Below are 24,671 nucleotides of genomic sequence, written 5' to 3'. Positions count from 1 at the left end.
GAATGATTTTGGTAGGGCTGAGCCTGGGGAATAAATGAAAAATGCTTTTGAAGAACCTATTATTTGAAAGAAGTAGGCACTAATGTCTTAATTTTATTCTTTAAGTTCTTGCTTTCTTACTTGCTTTCCTGGCTCAGAGAAGATTAAAGTGGTAACACAAAAGCAGAGGGACTGTGAATATAAGTCATACAGACAGCTTCTAGTAGTAAGTCTGACACTGAGGGAAAGGACAAAAAACAATAGCTCCAATTATTAGATCAGGGATATTTGTAATTATGATCTTAACCATAAATAAAATGAAACACTTGTAATTCTGTGTTTAATAATTCTGCAAAGTCCATATTTTAGATAATTTCTATTAAAGTGACAAAAAAATTAGCTTTGGTGCTGAAGACAACAAACTTCAGTTTTAAAATAATTGTCAATGAATAAATCAAGTACTGATTGTTGTAGCAAGGCACCATAAAACTACAAACTTTTGCTCTAGGGTTGATCATGGTGTGTGTAAACCATATTCCTGCAGCCTTTTTCTACTGCTCTGTGGAGCTGCTATTAGCCAAACAGACTTGAAGATTTCCTTAACTCTCATATTTTTAAGATACAGCAAGATAGATTGTGACTGGCTTCATGGCTGGTGCTCAATAAATGCTTACTGATTGAATAGTAATTAAATTCTTTTTTCATAATTCTGTAGTTTAATGATTTACTTACTTTTGTCACTTCCTCTGCCCAAATCTAGCCAGCATTAAAAATTAGAGAAAGATATAGAGCATGAAAGAAAGTTGGAATTCAACGTTTTCTACAATTATAGAAAAAATGCATTTTAATTTAAATGGCATACTTTTTCCAGAATTATAAACTAATTATACACAGTAGTAACTAAATCAGTAAAGCTTAATATATGAGTATGCCTTTTATATGTCTTAATATGATCAAGTAAGAATCTATATTAATTGAATTATAGCTTTCCTATTTTGAAAACATCTGTATAAATTGTCAAATTTTAGGAAATAAAAAAGCAAGGATATATGGAGATTAGATGTTGTTGACATAAACATTTTGGAGAGAGTAAAGGTAAAATAAAATGAATTTAAAATTAGCAGAGTTAAATATATCTGACTATAAGTAGATGATAACTTGTATAAAACAAATATTTAGCACATTAAAGCAAAACATTGCTAATTGTTAGGGTATTTTTACCTAAAATGAAAAATCCCTACAATTTATATATGCTCAGCAAAAATTGAAATAGTTTCATGCTTTTCATTTATCTATAGATAGGACAATGGGAATAAATGAATGCATTCTCTTGCTATCTAAGGAAAGCCCTAATTTACAATTTTAAATTTAAAAAATCAAATACGAATAAGTAAGATTTTTTTTCTGCTTTTAGTTCAATGCTAATGGAATGAAACAAGTCAATTAATTGCCAATTTAACTGTAATGCAGATTTGATGCCACTTCTAAATGAGAATCAGAGACTATTAATTTATATTGGGTAATGAATGAGTTTTCTATGCATGTATTTTACAATTTCCTATTGTATTAAATTTAAAAAGTTCTATTATCAAAAAGTTTCTCAAACTGAGCTCAATATGCATATTCAATGTTACAAACCAATTTTCATTCTCCACTTTTCCCCAGGCCATCACCATCCTGAAAGTGAGTTAACACAAGATAAGGAATGGGCATGGCCACTGTAGGAATATTCAATCTCCTGGGGTTTTGTTAGCCTAACTAAATAGCAGAAGAAAATGATTTTGTAGGGTTTGTAAATAGTAAGTTATGACGCTACCAAAAATCCAATTTGTATACCTTTACTTTTTTACAAGTAAGGTAAAGCTTTTCAATGCCCAAAGTAAAAATAAGAAGTGCCATCTTAAATTAGTATATTATTGGGTGCATAAAACCATTTTATCTCTATAATTCTAAAATTTGTATCTGGCATCACCTATTTATATTGGGGAATTAGAACACATAATGTCTCCCCCCACCTACCTCCTATGATTCAGGGTCATGTTGAAATATGGATACTGGATCGAAGTAATGCCATCTTGGCATTTTGATATAAGTTAAAAGTAGATGGGGACTTCCTCAGAACTCTGAGGATTGCAAATATGTCATAAGATGTAGGACTCCAGGAAGCTCATGACATAATTTGAGCTAATATGTTTTCCTAGATGTAGTGAATGCATGACTTACACTTTCATTTTAGTTTTACATGCAGCTAATAACAAGAGAAGGCACTTTATTCAAGATGTAGAAAACACAGTAGGCCAACAAACCTTCAGCCATTTTACATGCAGGAAGTTGAGCATGTAAAAGAAATTTACCATGTTATCTCCTTCAAGGCGAGCTGAGTTTAGTTGCTTAAGTGCACAGGTAAGAGACAAAGAACACATACCAATGAACACAGTAAAACAAGTTTACTTCTGCACAATAAAGCAAACACTAAACAAGCATTAAAAAAGCCAATAAAATGTTTTATTTAGAAAATACAACTGTATTTATTATTCTATGAAATTTCATATGGTGACGCCTGCTCAATTTTTCCAACAGTCAAATTTTCAAATAACATAGACTTGATACTTAATTTTAAATTAGTCTCATCTTGGGAAGATCTATCACTTAGAAATTGCTAACTAGTTAAGGTAACAGAATTAGTAAATTTAGTAAAACAATTTACTAAAACAGCAAAATTGGACATAAGCAGATTAACCCCCCCCCCTTTTTTTTTTTTTACTGATAGCTCTGTCATCAGAAACTTTAATCTAGGGTAAGGCACAGTGGCTCACACCTGTGATCCCAGTTACTCAGGGGGCTAAGATCAAGCAGCTAGTCCTGAAGAGAAAAAATTGAGACCTCATCACAGCAAACAGGTCAAGTGTGTTGGAGTACACAACAAATTAGCCAGGCACAGTACTGCCTGCTTGTAACAAGGTATGCAGGAGGCCTTAGGTAACAGTACAGCTAAGATGTTATGGAAAAATAAGCAGAAAGTGTTGGGAGCATGGCTCAATGGGTAGAGTGCCTGCCTACTGTGAGGCCCTGAATTAAAACTCCATTACTACCAAGGAAGAAAAATGTTTAATTTAATCCAATAAATTGTGGACTGTGTTAGAAATTATGCATATTTACCTCTCAATCTTCCTCATTAGAGTACATTTCACAAAATTCACACTCAAAAAATAAAGAATGTATAGAAGAGATCACGGGAAACTATTAAAATGATAGTTTTCCAAAAAAGTAGTGACATGTATAAGTTCCAAACTTTACTAGTACATCAAAAATTAAACAAAATCTGGGGTTAGATTGACCTCTTTAGTTGCCAACGGCGAACCAAGAAATGTGTCAAAGAGGAAAAGGGCAAAACTCCAAATGATTTCTATTACTTTGTATTATTTATGTAAATACAAAAGAAATATAGGAAGAAACAACAAAATAATCACCCAATACAGCATTCTTTAATGTCTTCTATAGTAAACAAAGACAACTTTTCCTATCTAAAATAATTCATACTTAATTGATAAAATGTTTGAAATAAGTTGACTATCTAGGGGAAGGAGTGAGACTAAAACCAGAAAAAGTGAGCTTTTGTCTAGATTCATATCTTTAATATTTTGCTACAAATAAATCTTGTTTTATATAATAGTCAAATTTTAGAAAAGTTGTGTAAAATGAAATTTCTGTATTATGTCACTTGTATCACCTTGAAGCTTAATTTGAAACAAAAAATTCCACAGAAAAAAATTTGTCCTCCACAATACACAGCACAGAAACATTGCCAATTATTTTCCCTATATGTATTAAAAGCAATATATATATAACTTAGAGCCTTGAACTTGCTTGGCTTGCTTTCTGGGCTGGCATTCTACCACTTGAGCCACTTTCTCTAGCTTTTCTGCTGGTTAGTTTTGTTTTGTTTTGTTTTTTTTGGCCAGTCCTGGGGCTTAGACTCAGGGCCTGAGCACTGTCCCTGGCTTCTTTTTGCTCAAGGCTAACACTCTGGCACTTGAGCCACAGCGCCACTTCTAGCCATTTTCTGTATATGTGGTGCTGGGGAATCGAACCCAGGGCCTCATGTATATGAGGCAGGCACTCTTGCCACTAGGCCATATCCCCAGCCCTCTGCTGGTTAGTTTTGGAGACAGAAATTCTTGTTCTCAAGAGTTTCTCAAAATTGAGACCTTCCAGATCTCACACTTCTGAATAGCTAGTACCACTGGTGCCTAGCTTATTATTATATTTAATTCTTATGAATCTTAATAGCAGTGGTAAAGTGTTTAGAATACTCAAAGAATACTATACTGTTACTATGAACTTCCTGGCACGTTTACAGATTAAAATGCAAATAATCATAATCCCATAATGCCTATAATGCTTGTTAAACTTTTGTACCAATAAAAAACTATATTGAACAATCACTAATGGTCATATTCAGGTATCTTTTAAAAGGTTTGTTCTAGTTCTAACATTTCAAAATAATAATTTTTGTCCTGATTATAAAATTAATGTCATGGGGGGGGGAATGGGGAGGAGGTAAGGTGGGGGTAAAATGAGAGAAGAGGTAACAGTTTGACAAGAAATGTATTTACTACCTTATATGTGTAACTGTAAGTTGTACATTACCTTGACAATAAAATTAGTGTCTTAAGAAACAATTTGTGTTTATAAGTTCATTATTAACAAATAAGAACTAATAAATTGCAGGGTCTTTTGCTGTTGACAGCATTATTTTTTGTTTTTATTTTTTTACAGACCCTGGGGATTGACCAAGCTAGGTAAGCAATTTATTACCTGAGCTACCTGCCAGCTCTACTGTATTGAAGTTTAATTCTACAACAGTAACACTGTTTGTAGTTATGATGTCATGGTAACTTTTGAAGGGAAAACAAAACTGAATTTGAAATTAATATCTTATCAGAGATATCTCTTCTCCAGCAATAACTAGTACAAAAATCCCCCAAAGGGAAGGAAATTCAATAGAAAAAGTGTATTTTAGGCTAGGTGCCAGTGGCTCACACTTGTAATCTTACGTACTCAGGAGGCTGAGCCCTGAGGATGGCAGTTCAAAGCCAACCCGGGTAGAAAAGTCAATGAGACTCTTATCTCCAAAAAACTACTCAGAAAAGGCCAGAAGTGGTGCTGTGGCTCAAGTGGTAGAGTGTGAGCCTTGAGTACAAAGAGGCTCAGGGACAGCACCCAGGCTCTGAGTTTAAGCCCGAGGACTGGTGTGCTGGCAAAAAGGAAAAAAAAATTCACTTGACACTATCTCAACCAAATGAAGAAAACTGACTTCTACCAGCATTATATTATTATATTCACCTAAGGAATGATTTATGATAGCAGTACAGAGTTAGAAATAGAGGCTAGAATCCTTCTCAACAAAAACATATCCCTTTGCAAATTAGAAATTCCTTGGCTTTCTCTAATAAAACTGCATGTTTATATTGTTCAACAGTAAAAGTATTCTAGTTTAACTCTGAATAATCTTTTTCAACTTTGGACTGAAAATACAAATAGTAATTAGATTATTTAAAAAGCTTATAAGACCTTAAAAAGTAATACACAGCCAGGCACTAGTAGCTTATACGTATAATCCTAGCTACTTCAGGAGGCTGAGGTCTGAGAAGCATAGTTTTGAAGCCAGCCAAGGCAGGAAAGTCTGTGAGAGTCTTATCTCCAATAAATTATGCAAAAAGCTGGAAGCCGAGCTGTGGCTCAAGTAGTGGAGCACTAGCCTTGAGCTAAAGATCTCAGGGACTGTGCCCAGGCCCAGAGTTCAAGCCTCAAGATTGGATTTTAAACAAGTTACATGTAAAGTAATTGAATCAGTTTATTTAATATGATTTGAAAATGAATGAGGTTGAGTTTCTGAAAACGATACCAGAACTTAATTTATCCAAATGGGCTTCTTCTCCCTTCAAAATAGCTACTTGGGAGCCCAGGCTGCCACTTTTTGAATCCTTTTGGAACTATTCTTGGTGATACCCCTTCACACTCTGACTCAGATATGGAAAGTAAACCTAATTTGACTTTTAAGCTACATACACATATGTTCTCAAATTTGATACTTTCTCATATTAATTAAACTCACTACTGAGGATCATGCTTCACCCTTAGGAGGTACTGTGTTTTTAGGCAACAATGGATTTGGCTCTTCAGAGGACAACTTTGTGCTGACTTAGATGTATTAAGTTCTCACACACTGATTTCAAACAAAACTAAAACTCTAAAATCAAATTCTTTTCTAAATGATAGTCTTTAACTTACATATTAGCAAAATATTGCACAAATTTTAGAGTTATTAATCTAAATTTTTATTTAAAAAGAAAAACACTACTTACTGAACTTTTAGTTTCTGCAGTTTTTGCCTTTTTTAGTCTGGTTTTTGCAGCATCTAGATCCAGTCTCTTATTTTGTAATAGTTTCCTTTCTTTCTATAAATTACACAAAAGAAAAAAAAATCTTATTAGCCTTTATAACTAAAACCGTAAGAATATACAACTTTCAGCTACTACTTTCCATTAAGTATATGTCCATCTGATAAAAGATTTATGACTATAAAACTGTCTGTAAAGTGACTGCAGATATTTTTCTTTCTCTCCATTTCTTTCAATATTTTTCATTTTAAAATGATCTAGACATTTTAGATATTCTATATATACCTAGAAATCTGGCATAGAAGAAAAGGAATAATGGCTTTAATGTTTTGCTAGTTTGTTTTCCTGCCTCCAGAGAACATGTTGCAGTATTTTTTTGGTTGTTGAAATTAGGGGGTAGTTAGTAGTAGCATCTGCTGAGCAAAGCCAAGGATGCTACTAAACATATTACATTGCAACAACAAAGACTCAATTGGCCCACAATGTTAGTAGTGGCCAAATCCAGAAACCTTTAAACTGTTATAGATTATCCACAAAGTACTTAAGGTGAAGGAAAAATAAACCTAGGGCAAGATTCCTTGATGTCCTATGTGATCTACTTCATGGATTGGGAAGGTTGTTCTTAATGCATCATAGCAGTAAATGTAATGCAACTGCTCCAAAACAGTATTTCAAACATAAAATAAGCAGGGTACCAGTGGCTTATACTTGAAATCCTAGCTACTCTGAAGGCTGAGATCTGAGGATTGCAGCTCAAAGTCAACCTAAGCAGCAAAGTCTGTGAGACTTTTATTACCAGTTAACTACCAAAAAGCTAGCCCTGGCTCAAGAGCACTAGATTTGAGCAAAACCAAAACCTAAGGGATAGCACCCAGGCCCTGGGTTCAAGCTCCAGGACTGGTACCAAAAAAAAATATTAATAATAAACATTAGTAAAGCATTTTAAAATTCCTCAAGCTTCTGTGTAAAGTTGATTATAACTGCCTGTTTTATCTTAGATTCCATACATTAAATTTCATTCTACTGGTATCGTTTAAATTATATTTCTACATGGTAGTTCTCTGACACAGAAACAAAGTCATGTAAAATACACTGATTAAAAGTTTCTATAAGGGCTGGGAATATGGCCTAGTGGCAAAAGTGCTTGCCTCGTATACATGAAGCCCTAGGTTCAATTCCCCAGCACCACATATATGGAAAATGGCCAGAAGTGGTGCTGTGGCTCAAGTGGCAGAGTCCTAGCCTTGGGCAAAAAGAAGCCAAGGACAGTGCTCGGACCCTGAGTCCAAGGCCCAGGACTGGCAAAATAAATAAATAAATAAATAAATAAATAAATAAATAAATAAATAAATGTTTCTATAATTTGTAACAATGAATAGGTAAATTTCAGAAATATCAGTGTCTTATTTAAGAAGGGTAGGAAGTTGACTGATTTCATTAAGGACTAACTGTACAAATAACACTGATTTTAACAGTGAATCTATATAAATGTAATTGTTCAAATATTGAGCAGCATAATTATGGCAACAGCTTACAAGAATAGTTGTTGTCCTTTTCAACCTTCACTAACATCCTTTTGTATAATAAATTACTTTATGCAAACAGCAGAAATCTCAAAAGTTATAAAATATTTTTGTGGAGATATGAAGCAATAACTATATTCTAATTTAATTCAACAATATCAGTTTTCCTTCTCTTTCTTCTTTTTGTATACATACAATGATGTGTCTGGTAGCATGAATGCAAATCTGACTTTCTAGCCACAACACTCAACCAGTATAAATACAGACAGATAATCCAGTACTGACTCAAATATACAACATAAATTATGACCCTCCCCACCTCAAAAAAAAAAAAATTGAAGTCTAAAGTTGTATTTACAACAAAGACCAACAAAAATGTTAGGAAAAAAAATCTATCAAGATCTTCATCCCTAACAAAAAAATTAAGCTGAAAACAAAGGCTAATAGATTAGGTTTAGCAAAGAACAGTTTTAATTTTTATACTTTGGAAATAAAAACAACACTATGAAAACAACTTCCAGGATGCATGTGGAGATAAAGCAGAGTAGCGGAAATATACATTCCAATGGTTAGGTTTCTACCTTGAGCTTAAATAAATATATAACTCAGAATAATTATCATGTACTATATATTTTCTCAGTTATTCCATGAACTTGTCTATAGATTTCAGTGTTGGTAATAAGTGAGAATGAATATAAAGGCACCTTTATCACAGAGTTGATGTTATTAACAGTCCATTATTTTAGTTTAGCTTTGTGTTTTTAAGACTATACCAACTTAGAGTATTTAAATGTTCTAATCTGCTACATTTGCAGTCATTAAATAGGAAAATTATTCTTTGAAGTTAAGTATATATATAAATTACTAAAGAAAAAGGACGGAACATTTTCCAACTCACTGCAATTGTTTTGTAATCTCCTTCTATGAAGTTTCTTAAAGGAGTGAGAAAATTTAAGGCTGCTGTTTGAATTAGTTCTCTGTCAGCTGTTCCAATTCTTTTTTGTGTTTCTCCGCATTTAATAAGGGCATTACCTTCAAAGGAAAAAAAATTAGTGATTGGTTAGAAAGTTAAAAATCATATAAAGGCATGTTACCTCTTAGGTATACTTAAAAGTTATCTGATCCTTGTTTGTCAATAATGTGATAGATTTATTTAAAAGTAAATATAAGAGAAGCATCTAAATGAGAAAGACAAATTCCCTATCATAGTAATTGTACAAATTCTATCAGTGGGCTTAAAGAGGACAGGTACAAACAATTTTTAGTCACAGCTCAAATACTGTAGTTATACTCAAAAAAACATAATCCTGGGCTAGTAAATAATGCTAAATGGTAGATTTTTTTATATTTTAAGAAAACAAGTTTTATATTTATATTACTTTTACCTATATTTAAATAGATTATAGCATCATTGCTGCAAAGCAGAGTTAAAATGCAGAGCAGAAGGTGGTGCCAGTGAATCTCATCTGTAATCCTAGCTCCTCAGGAAGCTGAGATCAGAGGATGAAAGTTCAAAGCCAGCACAGGCATGAGAGCTCCAATTAACTACCAAAAAGGGTCAAAGTGCACAGGAGCTATCGTTCAAGTGGTAGAGCACTAGCCACTATCCTCAAGCAAAGAAACTTAGGGATAGTGCCCAGGCCTTGAGTTCCAGACCAGGAACAACACAAGCACATGCACGTGCATGTACTTGCATGTGCATACAAACACGGGAATAGAAGAGAGAGGGAACCCCAAGATCAGAGTCCTATTCCCAGAGCTACTTTTAATTAAGCTTTAACTCTTTGTAGGTCTGAATTTGTTATGAGATCAGATAGGTAAGGAAATTAGCCTAGGAACTGAGAGTTCTCTGGAAAAAGACATGCATTTTAAATGTCAGTTATGTGATTATGGATTATTTAATTTCTTCAAGCCTGGGTTACCTTGTGTTTAAAATGGAGACTGAGGCAGAAGGATCTTGAGTTCAAGGTCAGGCTGGACCACATGTTTGATTTCTGTCTCAAAAAACTAAAACAATTTGAGGATTTGATGCCCATAATATGTAAACATATTGAGAAGTGCTTAGCCCAATACCTGAGATACTCATTTTACTTTTACTACTAATAGGTTCTTAAAGCCCAAGCTAATAATTAAAATACATTTCCCAGAATTACTGGAGGTACATACGGATTAAGCAAGTTAAAAATGGGAGAAAATATAAAAGGTTTGTTATTTTGTGCCAGTCCTGGGGCTTGAACTCAGGGCCTGGGTGCTGTTCCTGAGCTTCTTTGGCTCAAGAGTAGCACTCTACCACTTGAGCCACAGCACCACTCCAGCCTTTTCTGAACAGTTTATTGGAGATAAGTGTCTCATAGTCTGTTCTGTCTGGGCTGCCTTCAAACATCAATCCTCAGATCTCAGCCTCCTGAGTAGGTAGGATTACAGGCATGAGTCTCAGTGCCTAGCTATAAAAATGTTTCTAATGTGTTCTGTTTTAGCAGGCCTTTAGCTTGGTAAATGAAGGGACTGAGTCTCCTTTATATACCTTTAAGAATAGAGAACAAAAAAGCAATAAACATGCTTAGCATGTTTTTCTAAAAATTAAAATTTAGAGACAATTCCAAGTTGAAGTATTTTGATATTTGAAAGAATTAGAATTTGAAGAATACACTGTAAATATCTCAATGTTGTACATCTAAGAAGCAATTCAATGGATTAATAACTACTCAAATGACATTAATGTAATTCAAGAACCTAAGAGCTACTTCATAAACTATATCTACAGATATTAATCATTTCATAGTAAAAATAGACTAATTTCTAGCTCAGCCTTAAAGAGAATTATTAGCTCTATAAACCAGAAATACTCATGTTATAAAATTAGCTATGAATGAAAATAAAGATGTAAAACATTAGCTTGAGAGCTGCACACTTAAAGTACAGCAACTAGCAAAGCTGGCTTGGCTAAAAAACAAAAAATATAAAATGGAAACAGGAAAAAACTGAAATGAAATCTAAACGTAGTTGTTACCTACTGTTAATAATTTTTGGGTAGTGATTATTAAACAAAATTTAAATATAAGCACCAAACATTTAACATGTGTAAAGTACTTTAACAGAAAAGAAAGCACTAAAAAGAAAATAAAACACATATAGAAGATATACAGATACATAGATAGATAATCTTACTACAATACTAGAAGTATGAAAATAGTTGTTGGAAAACCAATGAGAATACAAGTAAAAAGGACCACTTCATATACACTCAATTGTATTAAGTATTAAATTGAGCTTTTCAGTTGTTGGTCACTTCTATTTTCTACTTTTCAAAAATGTAACATAATAAAGTTAAAACTTACTCTACTCTTAGATATCATTTAGCCAGTGATATCTTTAAGGAGTAAAAAATTTAAATGTAAGGCTATTTCTTATCAGAATCTTTTGGACTCTGCTTACCATAAGCTGTTCCGGGGCCAAATTCAGTCCCTGCATCAATCATATATTGTCCCAAAAGTTCTGGGTTGTTTACACGACTTGGAGCTTTTCTATCCAGTTTCTCATAAACAAATTCTTCTATCCTGGCATCTGGGAGAAAGGTTAAGATTACGAATAGTTTCAAAAGAGCACGAAGTCCTGGATATGGAAGTTACCCTTGTAATCCTAGCACCTGAGAGGCAGAAGCAGAAGAACTGGTAGTTCAAGGGCAGCCTGAGCTATAACAGAAAGAGCTTGACTGAAAAACAAACAATTTAAGTGATTGCTTTATTCTCCTACCAGCAACTTACCCCTCCTTAAATAAGAAATTATCACCCGCTCAAGCATCTATTTCATGCACACATTTCACATATATAAATTATGTTTGTGTATTATACAGATCTAAGAAACATTTTAGAAATTCCTTAATATGTCTAGGCACAAAATATTTTAAAATAAAGCTAATCCCTGAGTATTCTTTGAGATTTTAAAGTTTCAAAATAGGACTTATAGTATTTAATTCTACTGAAGTCATGACTGCCTTATTTTTAAACTAAATATATATTACAAATTTCAAAATAAGGGCTTTTTAAGCTAGTAAATATAATTACCTAAAAGAACCAAAGGTTCACATTTGACACCATTAGTATGATCATGCACTTACTCTCTCTTGCCAAGTCTAAATATAGACAAAGGAGCTTAAAAACTGGAACAATCTAGGTTTGGACAAGTCTCAGAAGTAAGCCTTGGCTTTAGTTATGCTTAAAGTACATAGGTTTGCAGGTATTATCTTTAAAAGATTTGTTAAAAATATATTTAATAAACAAGACAAAGGAGTAACAGGCATTAGAATGGGTAAAAACAAACAAACTAGAAAAGCCTAATAATGCATGGTTAGGGTAAAATTTAAGACCTAGAAATTCACATTTACACTGCTAATAGCAAGTATTTCAGGAATAGATGAAAATTTCAGAAACAAAAGTAAGCATAACTTAAAATCACTATCTAAAGTTCAGTGAAATCAAATAGGTCGCTTGTAAGTACTACACTGTATATAGATTCCTACATAATCATAATTTTCACACTGTGCACTGAAAAATTTAAGTGCATTGAATCAGTAACAAAAATTCTCCAGAAGTTGATAAAGGTTTAATTGTTGTACATAAGACGGTTAATTTATAATACATGAAATACAGGTATTATATAGTAAGCCTGTTTTATTTATATTACATGAAATTTGACCAAGCATGGTCAAAAAAAAAAGCAGAAGAAAATTTAAAAACCAATTTAATGTATCTGTGCACCTATTACATAGCTTTTAGTGTGGAGAAACTCTGTCAGTCCTTATTGTCAGTTGTGTTTAGACTGAATATTCTGCTGTTTGCCAACCCTGAAGGGTGACCAAAAAGCATGGTAAAAAGTTAATGTGCTTAATTTAAGTGATAAATGAAAATGTTAGATTTGCTGAAAGGTGGTTTGTCTTTAGCAGAAGTTGGGTGGGGTGTTATGGGAAAAATGAACCCAGAATTCATAGTACAGCACTGAACTTTACATCCTGAGTATTTGTGGTTATTCTTTTAGGTGGTTTCCTTGGAACAATATATCAGTAGGGGGTTGGAATAATACTTCCTTCCTTTAGTGGAAGATTCTGACACAAAAATTTTAAAGCAGAATTTAAAAACATTACATTAGCTAAAACCAAAGAGTAATTTAATTTCAAAACAAGCACCAAGGAAATGTTAACGAAATTTTCTGATTGATTTTTAGCTCCGGACCGCTTTTTTCACACCTTGTCAAATTTTAAAGACCAATATTACGCAGGTTTGATTTAGTTAATCAAATGTTTGGTATACTAAGAAATAACTAAACCAGGTGCCTGGTGGCTCATGCCTGTAATCTTAACTACTCAGGAAGCTGAGATCTGAGAATAGTGGTTCAAAGCCAGCCCCGGTAGAAAAGTCTGTGAGACTCTTATCTCCAATTAACCACCAGAAAACCAGAAGTGATGTTGTGGCTCAAAGTGGTAGAATACTAGCCTTGAGCTGAAGAGCTCAGGGACAGTGCCCAGGCCCAGAGTTCAAGCCCCATGACCAACCAAAAGAAAGAAAAAGAAAAATACTGATTCATTTTAAAGGTCATTCAATATGTCATAAAATCTTAACAAGAATGTAAGCATTAAAGCAATGCTTTAATGTAATACATGTATATCCACATATCTCATTTCTGGAAAGAATGTAGCTTATGAAAAAAAAATCAAACAGTAACAAGGTTAAAGAGGTAGATGTGGCTCTCAGGCAGAACTGTGAGCAAAAAAGCCAAGTCAGTACAAGGCACTGAGTTCATGTCCCCAAACTAGCACAAAACCAAAAAATTACCAAGACTTATAGGTCAAAGAAAAATGTGACTGATCACCCCAAATCGATGTAACCAAAGAAGCAAAAACTTGTCATTACTTTACATTAATTAATGGGGACAGGAGAATGGGGGAGGGGAGAGACAATTCTATTTCTCACTAACTAGTCATGTAAGAGTTTATTTGCCCTTCAAAAAAACAAGTGTGGGGATACACATGCTTTCTATGGGGGACCTCTAGATAGAATAAGGAACAGGAAGAAAAATGTCTGCTACTTTTAAAAAGTGTCCTAGTGTATAATTTAGCTGGCCTTAAATGAATAAGAAATATTACATGATATCCAAAACCAATAAGCTTCACACAAGGGGCAAAAGGCTTATTTACAAAGGTAATGATAACTTTTCTAAAATAAAATGTCAGCAATTTTTGTAATACTAGGAGTTTTATTACCTAAACATAAGTCCATGACATTTCATAACATGTTGCCATTGTCCTTCAGTTTTAATACTTAAAACATATAATGAAAAGACCATTGATACTTTTGGTTTTAGTCATGTTCTACTTCTAATTAGCTATGCTATAGGCTAACTTGGAAATTTCACTCAAGTAATTATTGTTATCAACTTGAATAATTAGAAAAATCTCATAGATATCTGAAAAGCAAACAGAATAATTTTTGTGAAAATATAAAACACAAAATTTTGGATTCAGCAAAGGTTTGAATAATGTTATTTGTAAATTTCTTAAAGGCTAAACAAAAAAGTGTTTTATCATTTCATCTACCCCCCACCCCCAACAAGCATGTTTACCAAAGACCCTAAAGCCACAAAAGTTGTATTTGCAACATTAAGAAAATACTTTAATCAAGATAGACTAAAGATAAAAAAGTTCTTACTTGGGTTTGGCTGCAATAATACTTCTGTTTGTTTCATTATTTTTTCTGTCCATATTTTGGTACATTCAGCTTTGCTAAGAAGGTTTTCTAAGTGAGCATCCAATTCTGTCTTCTCTGCTTGGCCAAGCTTTTCTTCTGTAAACTGTAATTATTCAAAAAATATATAAAATCTCGAATGTTAGAAAATTATTTCAGTCAGTATAAACCAAACTCAAAGCCAGATGTCAGTACTCAAACTTGTAATCCTAGCTACTCAGTAGGCTAAGATATGAGAATCATGGTTCGAAGCTAGTCCAGGTAGTAAAGTCCGTGAGAGTAGTCTCTCCACTAAAACCACAGAAAAAGATGGAAGAGGCGCTATGGTTCAAGTGGCAGAATGCTAACCTTGAGCAAAAGGAACTCAGAGAGAGTGCCCAGTCCCAGAGTTCAAGCCTCAGGGTTGGCAAAGCAATAAACAAACAAACATCAAATCCAAACAATCATAAATATGCAAGTGTGCTTCTAGTTTGTTAGCATGATAGCAAAAACTAAGAGCCTTCCATCAGATGGATATGAACTCAAATCTTGACTGCAATGCTGTATAACCTGAGAAAGCATTGAATGTTTTAGTAACCACTATCATAAAAGACAATAAATACCTTTCCTTTTTTTCCAAAACAAGTCATGCTATCAGAGAAAACTTTCCCTTGAATTCTAACTTGCAACACTTAAACTCTGTAACTTAAAAAAAATATTATTGAACATATTTTAGTCATTTCTAACCTGTATTGGTTAGATGATTTTTATTATTTTTATTTATTTATTTTTTTGCCAGTCCTGGAGCTTGGACTCAGGGCCTGAGCACTGTCCCTGGCTTCTTTCCTTTTTGCTCAAGGCGAGCAGCTCTGCCACTTGAGCCACAGCGCCACTTCTGGCCATTTTCTGTATATGTGGTGCTGGGGAATTGAACCCAGGGCTTCATCTATAAGAGGAAAGCACTCTTGCCACTAGGCCATATCCCCAGCCCCCTGTACTGGTTAGAATTAGAATTATAACATACTAACTCTTGCATGTTGTAAAATATATGGTAGACGTGCCAGTCCTGGGGATTAAATTCAGCTTTTGGCAGAGTTTAACACTGAATATAGTTTAACAATATAGGCCTGAAAGTTCATGCTTCTTAGCTAACACTTTTTCAGTTAGTTCCCTATTTAAGAGACTACTCTATTCAAAACCTGCAAATTGTTATTTCAACTTAAAATGGATTCACTTTTATGATTTAACTTTAAGTATATATTCCAGAAATTCATTCATATTTTTTATTGTTCATTTTCTAGTTTTTGTGATGGTAGAGGGCTTGAACTCAGGGAAAAATCTTGCTTAGTTAGCTTTTTCCACTCAAGGATGGTGCTCTATCACTTGAGCTATGCCTGCATTTTTCGCCTTTTGCTGGTTAATTGGAGTCTTAGACTTGTATACCTGGGTTGGCTTCGAACCACAATTCTCATATTTCAAGCTTCTTGAGTGGCTAGTATTGCAGGCATGAGGCATCAGTGCATAGTAGTGGAGGTATCTTTTAGAAAGCATAAAAGGTAGTTGAACATACTTATTATATTGAGTATGTTGATGTTTGAGAAAAGATAGCACTGCCTATACAGGCAGTAGAAAGGTAAAAAGTTATGGTTTTATGGAGTTTTCTGGAAACTTTTAATTAAACACTACAGGTGATGACTCAAGCAGTATGTCACGTGTAATTTTCCTTTAAAATATATGATTTTTCTCTTCATCACAGGCATCTGGCACCCATTCCACGCTCAATCATAACTCATTTTTAGCTAACAGGACAATATTTACCTTGACTTCTCCTTTTCATTCCTTAAAATTTCTTCTGCTGTTCTATTTTCTGAGCTTTTTGTTTGTTTGTTTGTTTCTCTGGGCTACCCCAAGCCAATAATAAGCCTAGCTAATCTTTTTGTTTGTTCATCTTTTCCCACTCTTCTGGTACTGAGGTTAACTGGGGACCTTGTGTTGCTCATTATTTGGTGAGAGAGGGTCTAACTTTATTCTTCAGCTGGAATAGACGGTGATTCTTTTACTACTGTGCTTCCTGGTGTCACTGGGATGAAAAGTGCACTCTACCACATCCAGACATTGTGCTTCCCCTGTAGCTAGGATGATAGAAACCCAATGATTGGTGAAAACAGAACCTGGCAAACTATTTTGTCTAGGGTAGCCATGAACTTCCACCCTCCAATTTCTACCTCCCAAATAGTTTGGATTACAGAACTGAGCCACCCTGCCTAGCTCTTTATCTTCTGTGTTTAACAGGGATGAGCCACTGCTGCTTGCCTATTTATGAATTCTTAACAATACCTGGACTTAATATGTGATAAAAATTCCATCTATTAAGCAATACATCAGGTACTCAAAGGAATTCTTACAGGTAAGAATTATAATTTTAGTGCTGAATAAATAGAGACTTATAGTAGTGAAGCATTCTGTCCAAGGGTCAGTACTGACATTTAATTTTACCCGTGTTTCAGTTATTAAGTCTTATACTATCGTTACATTAAATACTTGCTAATTTTTTAAAAACTAGTTTTTACTTCTACTACTATTATCCATATATGTTCTATGCTTCCTTGCCTGAATGTATTCATATCTCCTCCCTGCCTTTTAATGACATTCAATAATTATTTACCAAATTAAAGGCCACCTTAAAAAAAAAGGCAGAGGAGGGAAGGACACACAGTAACAACACTGATGTTTTTATATTTTAATGGAAGAATTGAAATGTTGTTATACAAATGTAGAATTATAAAAGGCATAATATTTCTCATGATTTAATGGGAAATATTTTGGTGGCTAAAGAGTTTTCTCCATCATTAATCAGGTTTATTGTATTAACATCAAAAGGTTTATTATATTAATATAAAAATATATTTAATACATTTTTCTCTAAAATATTTCAAAGAATATATAAACTACAAAAGCCTATTAAGTAACTAAATTAGCAGATTTATGTTGTTTAAAAATATTTATGGGCTCATGCCTATAATCCTAGCTACACAGGAAATCTAAGGATTGTGGTTTGAAGCTAGCCAAGGCAGAACAGTCTGTGAGTCACTTATTTCCAATTAACCATAAAAAAAGATGGAAGCAGATCTGGGGCTGAAGTGGTAGAGCCCTAGTCTTGAGCTTCTAAAAGCTCACTGACAGGACCCAGGCCATGACTGATTAAGATGCATTGTACTCTAAACCTAAGTATAGAATTGTAACCTCTTTGTACAATAATAATTTTTTAAATAATAAAAATATTTATGGAATTCTTCTATTACAAGATGATCAACATATGATGTGATTTTGCCCACAAGGACTTTATGGTCTACCTAGGATAATAACTGCAAATATAAAATTATAATAATGGTACCCTTTCCAGAAGCCAGAAGACCTAATATTTTTCTTCTTTTTCTTAAGAGTCCTTTCCTAAGTTATTAAAGGTTTAAAAATTAACAAAAGCTTTTCATTTTCAACATTTTCAAGTCCACGTCAACACTGCCTTTATAAGCTGGTAATAGACTTTAGTTAAAGACCAGAACTGATTTAAAGCATTTATTTTAATAAATAAGTCAGTGGTAAAGTTTATTAAGAACTTTGGTAAAAACAATCTATAGGGCTGGGGATATAGCCTAGTGGCAAGAGTGCCTGCCTCGGATACATGAGGCCCTAGGTTCGATTCCCCAGCACCACATATACAGAAAACGGCCAGAAGCGGCGCTGTGGCTCAAGTGGCAGAGTGCTAGCCTTGAGCGGGAAGAAGCCAGGGACAGTGCTCAGGCCCTGAGTCCAAGGCCCACGACTGGCCAAAAAAAAAAAAAAAAAAAAAAAACCAATCTATAGTAAAAGTCACAATGTAAGTAGGTTAGAGAAATCCAAATTTTATGTTCTCTAAAATGTAATCAAATGCATAATCTTTTCATAGTATTTCATTTGTACCATAGTAAAGTAGTATGAGAAAATAAAGTTTAATTCTCTTCCCTTTATATATTTTTTTCTAAGTATTTCTTTAAGGAAAGGTTTGCCTTTTGAGTTGGCTGTCTTAGGCCAGACACTGCAATATTTCTTTTTAAGCAAGATAGTACAATACCCCGAAGTATGAAAATATTGGATTCCATATACTTAAGCAAAAAGGGGGAAAATATGTTTAAAAAGCTGTGTGATGAAAGACATCTATTTAATGTAAATTGTAACCAATTCCTTGGCTAGTAAGAGTAATATTCTAAAAGTAATATGAACCTCTTCAGAGGAAGGAAATAAGTAACAAACTCTGATTTTATTAATACACTAATGTGGATTGAACACCATTATTTCTCAATGCTTTTTAGCATTATTTGAGGGAGGGGAATTTCAAAGACAATGCTGACAAATTCGAATTCTAATTTCATTGGACCAGGATGTAGCCTATATATGGATCAAAGATTCCCCAGATAAGTTCAGGCATAACCATGACTTAACACTATGTTTTAAGCTCTGAATTATTTAAATGTGCATTACTTGCTTTAGTGCAGTGGGCACTACTTTTCTTTGGCACTTTTAATCTTGATTGCTATTACTATCACTTCACCATGCAATAGTTTTGCTTTCAAAAATGTCAGTTGGAGAGAAGAAAGGATGCTTTAGGGATGAGGGGTGGTTGAGAATGTTGAAAGGGGTGACACTGATAAAGATGCATTGTATTTGTAAAAGAACAACTATTTACTATGTACCACTATTTAAATATAAACATTTTAAAAAATCAGTTGTGTTGAAGTTCTAGTATGAAATCTGTCTTCAAATTAGATTTAAATAATAGACCTCCTTGTTACATAATTTTAAATTGTACAGCAATAAGGAGTGTGACTTGGTATGGCTCAGAAAGAACAGTTTAAAAATCATTTATGACATACTTTCAAGAAATGTGATGAATTGAAATAATCTTGTAGATTTTCTATTGTATAATTTATGTAGTGCTTTGGCATAAATTTTAGTATCAATTAACAAACTATCTTCTACCTAGAAGTTAACAGTGATGCCATCAAAGGATGTGACTACAAGTTTTAAGTAATAGTAAACATGTAGGGCCTTTTATGAGAAAATGTAGATTGTAAATGTGGTAATTTTATTAAAATTGGAAAGAAAGTGAAGTTATCACAGTTTGAATTCTAAAAAAGAAACAGGATTTAAGAAAGGCAGGAGCTCGTTCGCTGAAATGAAATTGCAAACAGGATATTGAAGGAGTTCACTAATGGTGTCACCATCTTTACATCTCCAGGTAAGACACACCATTATGTTTCCTGGAAGAATTCGACCAGAGACCAATCTTAGAACTATGTTTTTAAGACCTACTCCCCGAGGAAAGAGCTGATATAAAATTCATAGAATAACTTTAACAATTAGAAGAAATCTTTCAGAATTAAAAATGAATTCCTGCCTAAGTATTTCTTTGAAAAATATTTAGAAAGTACACATTCCCTTATTTTAAAACTGGTGAACAAAGTTTGGCCTTAATATCTGGTATAAATTAAAAATGCACCTCTTGTTCATTTATTTAGAGTTATGAGATGAAATAAGAGAACAGTAATACAAAAGGTAGATATACAAAAAACAAAATGTTTAACAATGACAAGTCTGGCACTAAACTATGAATTCGGTCTTATTCATCTTTGTATCTTTCAATGCCAAGTACTTAAAAGGTACTCAGTAAATGTGCACTAAAATGAAAATGACAAATTTTTTTTTAACATGCTAAATTCCTGTTGCCTTAAGAATAAACTCCTATATGCAGGGGCACTAACTTCCTTGGCTAAAATGATACAAAAATTAGGATGAACCATGCCAGATATTAAGAAAGGAGGGGAAAACAACAAGAGCTGATTCCTTAGGATGTATCTTATGAAAGATGTAGAGTCACAGGATTTGAGAGCTCCAAAGGACCTACATAGTACTTCATTAGAAGAAAAATGCCACATGGACATAGACAATTAAAAAATGTTAAGTGATTTCACATCAATTTCACATGGTTTGAGAAACCTTCATAGTTGCGATATATTTGAAGCTGTTTTGAAGGGAAAAACTAATCAGAGAGGGAGAGATGGCTAGCATTCCAGAAGTCTCACTACATGAACCAAAGCCCAGATTTAGACAAATAGTAGGTATTTTGGAACTTGAAAGAAATAATACAGAAAGAATAGTCCTTACGTGTATAAAAATAAGTTTAAAACTTGATTATTTAAAGCTCAATTAATTATGTACAGTGGGTGGCTTATCATAGGATTCTTTAAATGTACAATTTGAATTGAATGGAAATTATTCAAGAAAGAATGTTTAGGTCCTATTCAACAGTTGTCTACACTTACAAATTAACTGGCATAGCTCTTAATGAAACTTTTTACTTTGGCAGTATACTGATATCATCTTAAGAGTAGTAACTTAGTTATTGACAAAACAATGAAACGAGAAAGTAGTGTTGAAAACTAACACAGCTTTTCAAATTTCACATTATATTTTGGAAATATCTTTTTCCTTAATTGCATTTTTAAAAATGTTATGGAAAATGTCAAAAATATACAAAAATACAACAGTGAAGTGAAAAACAGTATAAGGAAATTTTAAGAACCATAACTCAGCTTAAACAACTATCAGCATTCTGCTAAATTTGTTTCAACTATTTTTTGAAATATTTTAAAACAAATTTCAGACAAGATATAAGTTTACCATAAATATTTCAGTAGGTATCCTTAACAGTTACAGGCTTATATACAAAAGGTACATTAAAATAATGTATTTGAAAATGTTCCCTTTCAAATGAATGGTTTAAGACAAAACCCGTGGATACATCTTGTCCTTTCATACTTCAGGGCCACTCTGAGAGCCAATTCTGGACTGTCATCTAAGTCACAATCCCATTCTTATTTGTCCTATGGCCACAGATCCCAAACTGGTCTCTTCAATACTCTTGAAGTTCCAGTCTTTATACTTGTTGCTTTTTTCTGAAATGCTTTGCCTTCCCCAAACAAAAACAAATAACATAAACTGCACATCCAACACTGCTACTTCACTGAGGTCTCTTTGAGTTTCTGTCTACCAGAAAGATTTGCCCTGACCATCTTATCTGAACAAGCTGAAACCCACCACTTCTGCCATCATACTATTCTCTGCCTCTACCTGATGTATTAATAGCTTGTCTTCAGCTAGCACCAGGAGATCAGACACTCTTTATTTACTGCTGTATCAATGGTGTACATAAAACCAACAGCCATGCATGGAGTGTAAACACACTTAAGACTGAAGAAAAAAATGCTTTGACGAAACACATTAAAATAGAATTTAAAAAACTTTTCCTAAATCACTATGTAATTAAAATCCATCTAGAAAGTACATCTTTTGAGAGCTTTTCTAGATTTACTTTAAGTTGAATCAATCAACAATTTAAATTTTAGTAAATATATCCTATTTAAACAGTATGGACTATGTACCTGAAATATATCCAATTATATAGCATCAGGTCTTTATCAAACATCAGAATCATTCAGCACTAAGACTAACAAAACATCATAGGTTTTATCTACTACAGTCAACGTTAAGTCTAAAAAAGTGTCTCAGAAATCGAAATTTACTTTATACTCTCAATCATTCATCTCCATTTTTTAGAGGAGGAGCAGCAAGAACAGGCTTGCTATTTACTACAGATTTAGGAAATAGAAAGCTAGATGGAATTCTCCACATCTTGTTATCTACTGTTGATAATGAAATATTGTTTGCACTAGATGATCTTTGTTTCTTTAGGTCCTTCTACTACATCCTTTTACTATTCTATAGATCTTGAACATGTGATGTTTATGCAGAAAGAGAAAGCAGCTTGCGGTAGTAGGTCAGCCAGCATCTGGTTATTTACTAGCCATGCAAGTTAATCAAGTTATTTAATCTGAGGCTGCTTCCTTATATAAAGGGGAGCTAATAACGTCTGACAACGCTTCAGACAGGACTGGAGACTGTGACAAATGTATTGCCAACTGCTTGACACACTACTTTTCATTATATAGGCAGTGAGTGCCTTTGCTGTAGCTTACCCATTTTTTTTTGGCCAGGGTTAATGCAATATAGGGTCAAGTGTGCTACTAAAAATTGAGGTAAAAGAAAGAAAAAGGATAGAAGGGAAAAGAACAGATTTACATTTCAGTACCAATCTGGCAACACGTATGAGAAAATTACTTTTGTTTTCTAAAAAAAGGGAATGTTGTTGTTACCCTGTTACTAAACAACAGATTGTTTATAACCCATGTTGTGAAATTTACATCTGTTCACAGATTTGCTGAGTTAGCACAATGTGGGTGATGACTGTGGTACGTGGTCCAAGTTCCTTACCACACTTCCTTGATTACGGAATCTTGAGAAGCAGTGAACTTTTCCCTTTACAGTGCACTTCAAATAAACCACTGTGACCACAGACACAACACGAAATCTTACTCTCGACCTCCCCTGGCTTAACCAACAGAGCTTCCCATTTGGGGGATAAGGAAGATGGCCCCTCCCCTTAATTCTAGGTTTCTCATGTCCTTGGCAAAGTCGGGACACCAACAGGCGATCTCCATTTCCTCTAGGGGCTGCCAAGCCCAGGGACAATCTTTCTTGGGGGTTGGGGGAGCTGGTAGGAGCTGTGTTGGCAGCTGCCGGGGTTGAGGGGCAGCAAAAAGAAACTCCTTGGCCTCACAGCCGAGGGGAAGGGACCCGAGGGATGGGTGGGGGCGGCGCAAGCACGGTGGGTTGTCGTCTCGGTCATCTCCCGAGTCCCAGGAGCCAGGCCTCCCGGGGGTGTCGCCCATCCCCACCGCGGGGCCGCGCCTCCGCCCCGGGGTGAGCTCAAGGTGTCCTCCAGGGTGGAGAAAGGTCCAGGCCACGTCGCGACTCGCCTCCCCAGGACCGGCGGTTGGGCAGAAGGGGGGCAGGAAACGGCCTCCAGGGCCCTGCAGGGGCAACAGGCCGCGCCCCTCGCCCAGGCCCCGGGGCCCAGGCCAGGATCCCGGGGATGTCGCTGCCTCGGAGCCCGTCCCGTCCTGGCCCTCTCCCGGACGCCGCCCCCGTCACTACCCCCGCCACAGTACCTGCACGGCACGACTGAGGAAGGTGCCCGCGTCGGCCGCCAGCTTCTTCACGTTGAAGTCCATGATGTTCATTCTGGGCGGCACCCAGGCAGAGCCGCCGGCCGACCAAGCCGAGAGGCGGAGGCGCCGCAGCAGAGCCGGGGCGCGGGGCGCGGTAGGCAGAGGGAGGCGGCGCCAGCCCGGCCGCCCCAGCTGTTGTTTCCGCGAAGGGGGCGGAGGCTGGGGCGAGGCGGGGTTGGGAGGACGCCGTGCGCCCTGCAGCGGGCCCTGCGCCCGGAGACCGCCACCGGAAAAGCGGCCTGCCGGGTCCGGAGAACCTCCGGCCGAGGCGGGCGGGCGGGCAGGCGGCGAGCAGGGGACCCTGGCGGGCGTCCCTGCGGTGTGGGGCTGGCCCCGGACGCAGGAAGCCGGAGCCGGCGCGGGGCGGGGCCTCCGGGAGGTTATCGCGAGAACAGCGACCCCTAGAGGCTCCGACGACCAAGCCTCGGGGAGCACCGGAAGCTCCGCCCCGCCCCTTAGTGACCCGGAGGGCGTCGAGGCGCCACCGCCCCTTGCCTTCCAAGTTAACAACTAACTCCCAGCACCGTAGACTTAGTTCCTCTTTTTAATTTTTAGCGTGGGCACGGAAATTACATCATCAAAAACAATATCTATGAAATAAGAAACCGATGGACCCTGTCATCTTACAGTAGTGGTATTGTCTCACTGAGCCCCGAGGCCTGTTTGCAGAATACAGTTGAATTCATTGTCCTCCACCACCCTGTTAATATATGTCGTTCAGCAGTGTTGAGGACCTACTATGTGCCAGGCACTGGGTCAAGGGCTGGAGAGATCATGCCCTTAGTCTCCCTACTTGACCATGGGACTTAACAGCTTTAAGGAACATCATTCGGGCTTATATATAAACACCAAGTTCCTGCCCATCACTTTTAAAAGATAGTGACA

The 24,671-nt window shown here is 35.6% G+C and overlaps 1 protein-coding gene across 8 annotated transcripts in view; it reads right to left on the bottom strand.

Moving 5' to 3' along the window:
* The window catches only part of Sh3glb1 (SH3 domain containing GRB2 like, endophilin B1), a 33,115-nt gene extending 9,006 nt beyond the window's left edge, over positions 1-24,109 (bottom strand). Inside the window, exons 1-7 of one of the 8 annotated variants that reach the window (XM_048351697.1) lie at positions 23,727-24,109; positions 14,608-14,749; positions 11,342-11,470; positions 8,805-8,938; positions 6,348-6,440; positions 2,286-2,369; positions 712-735 (exon numbers count right to left, since the gene is read on the bottom strand). In XM_048351697.1, coding sequence (XP_048207654.1) covers positions 712-735; positions 2,286-2,369; positions 6,348-6,440; positions 8,805-8,938; positions 11,342-11,470; positions 14,608-14,749; positions 23,727-23,798 — 678 coding nt within the window. In that variant the 5' untranslated portion in view covers positions 23,799-24,109. The remainder of the gene's footprint in view (positions 1-711; positions 736-2,285; positions 2,370-6,347; positions 6,441-8,804; positions 8,939-11,341; positions 11,471-14,607; positions 14,750-23,726) is intronic. The other 7 variants (XM_048351701.1, XM_048351698.1, XM_048351702.1 and 4 more) reach the window with 7 other exon arrangements.
* Between the last annotated feature and the right edge of the window lie 562 nt (positions 24,110-24,671).

Source organism: Perognathus longimembris, chromosome 7, assembly GCF_023159225.1.
Source record: "Perognathus longimembris pacificus isolate PPM17 chromosome 7, ASM2315922v1, whole genome shotgun sequence".
Lineage (NCBI taxonomy): Eukaryota > Metazoa > Chordata > Mammalia > Rodentia > Heteromyidae > Perognathus > Perognathus longimembris.
This window is presented reverse-complemented; position numbering and strand designations above follow the sequence as displayed.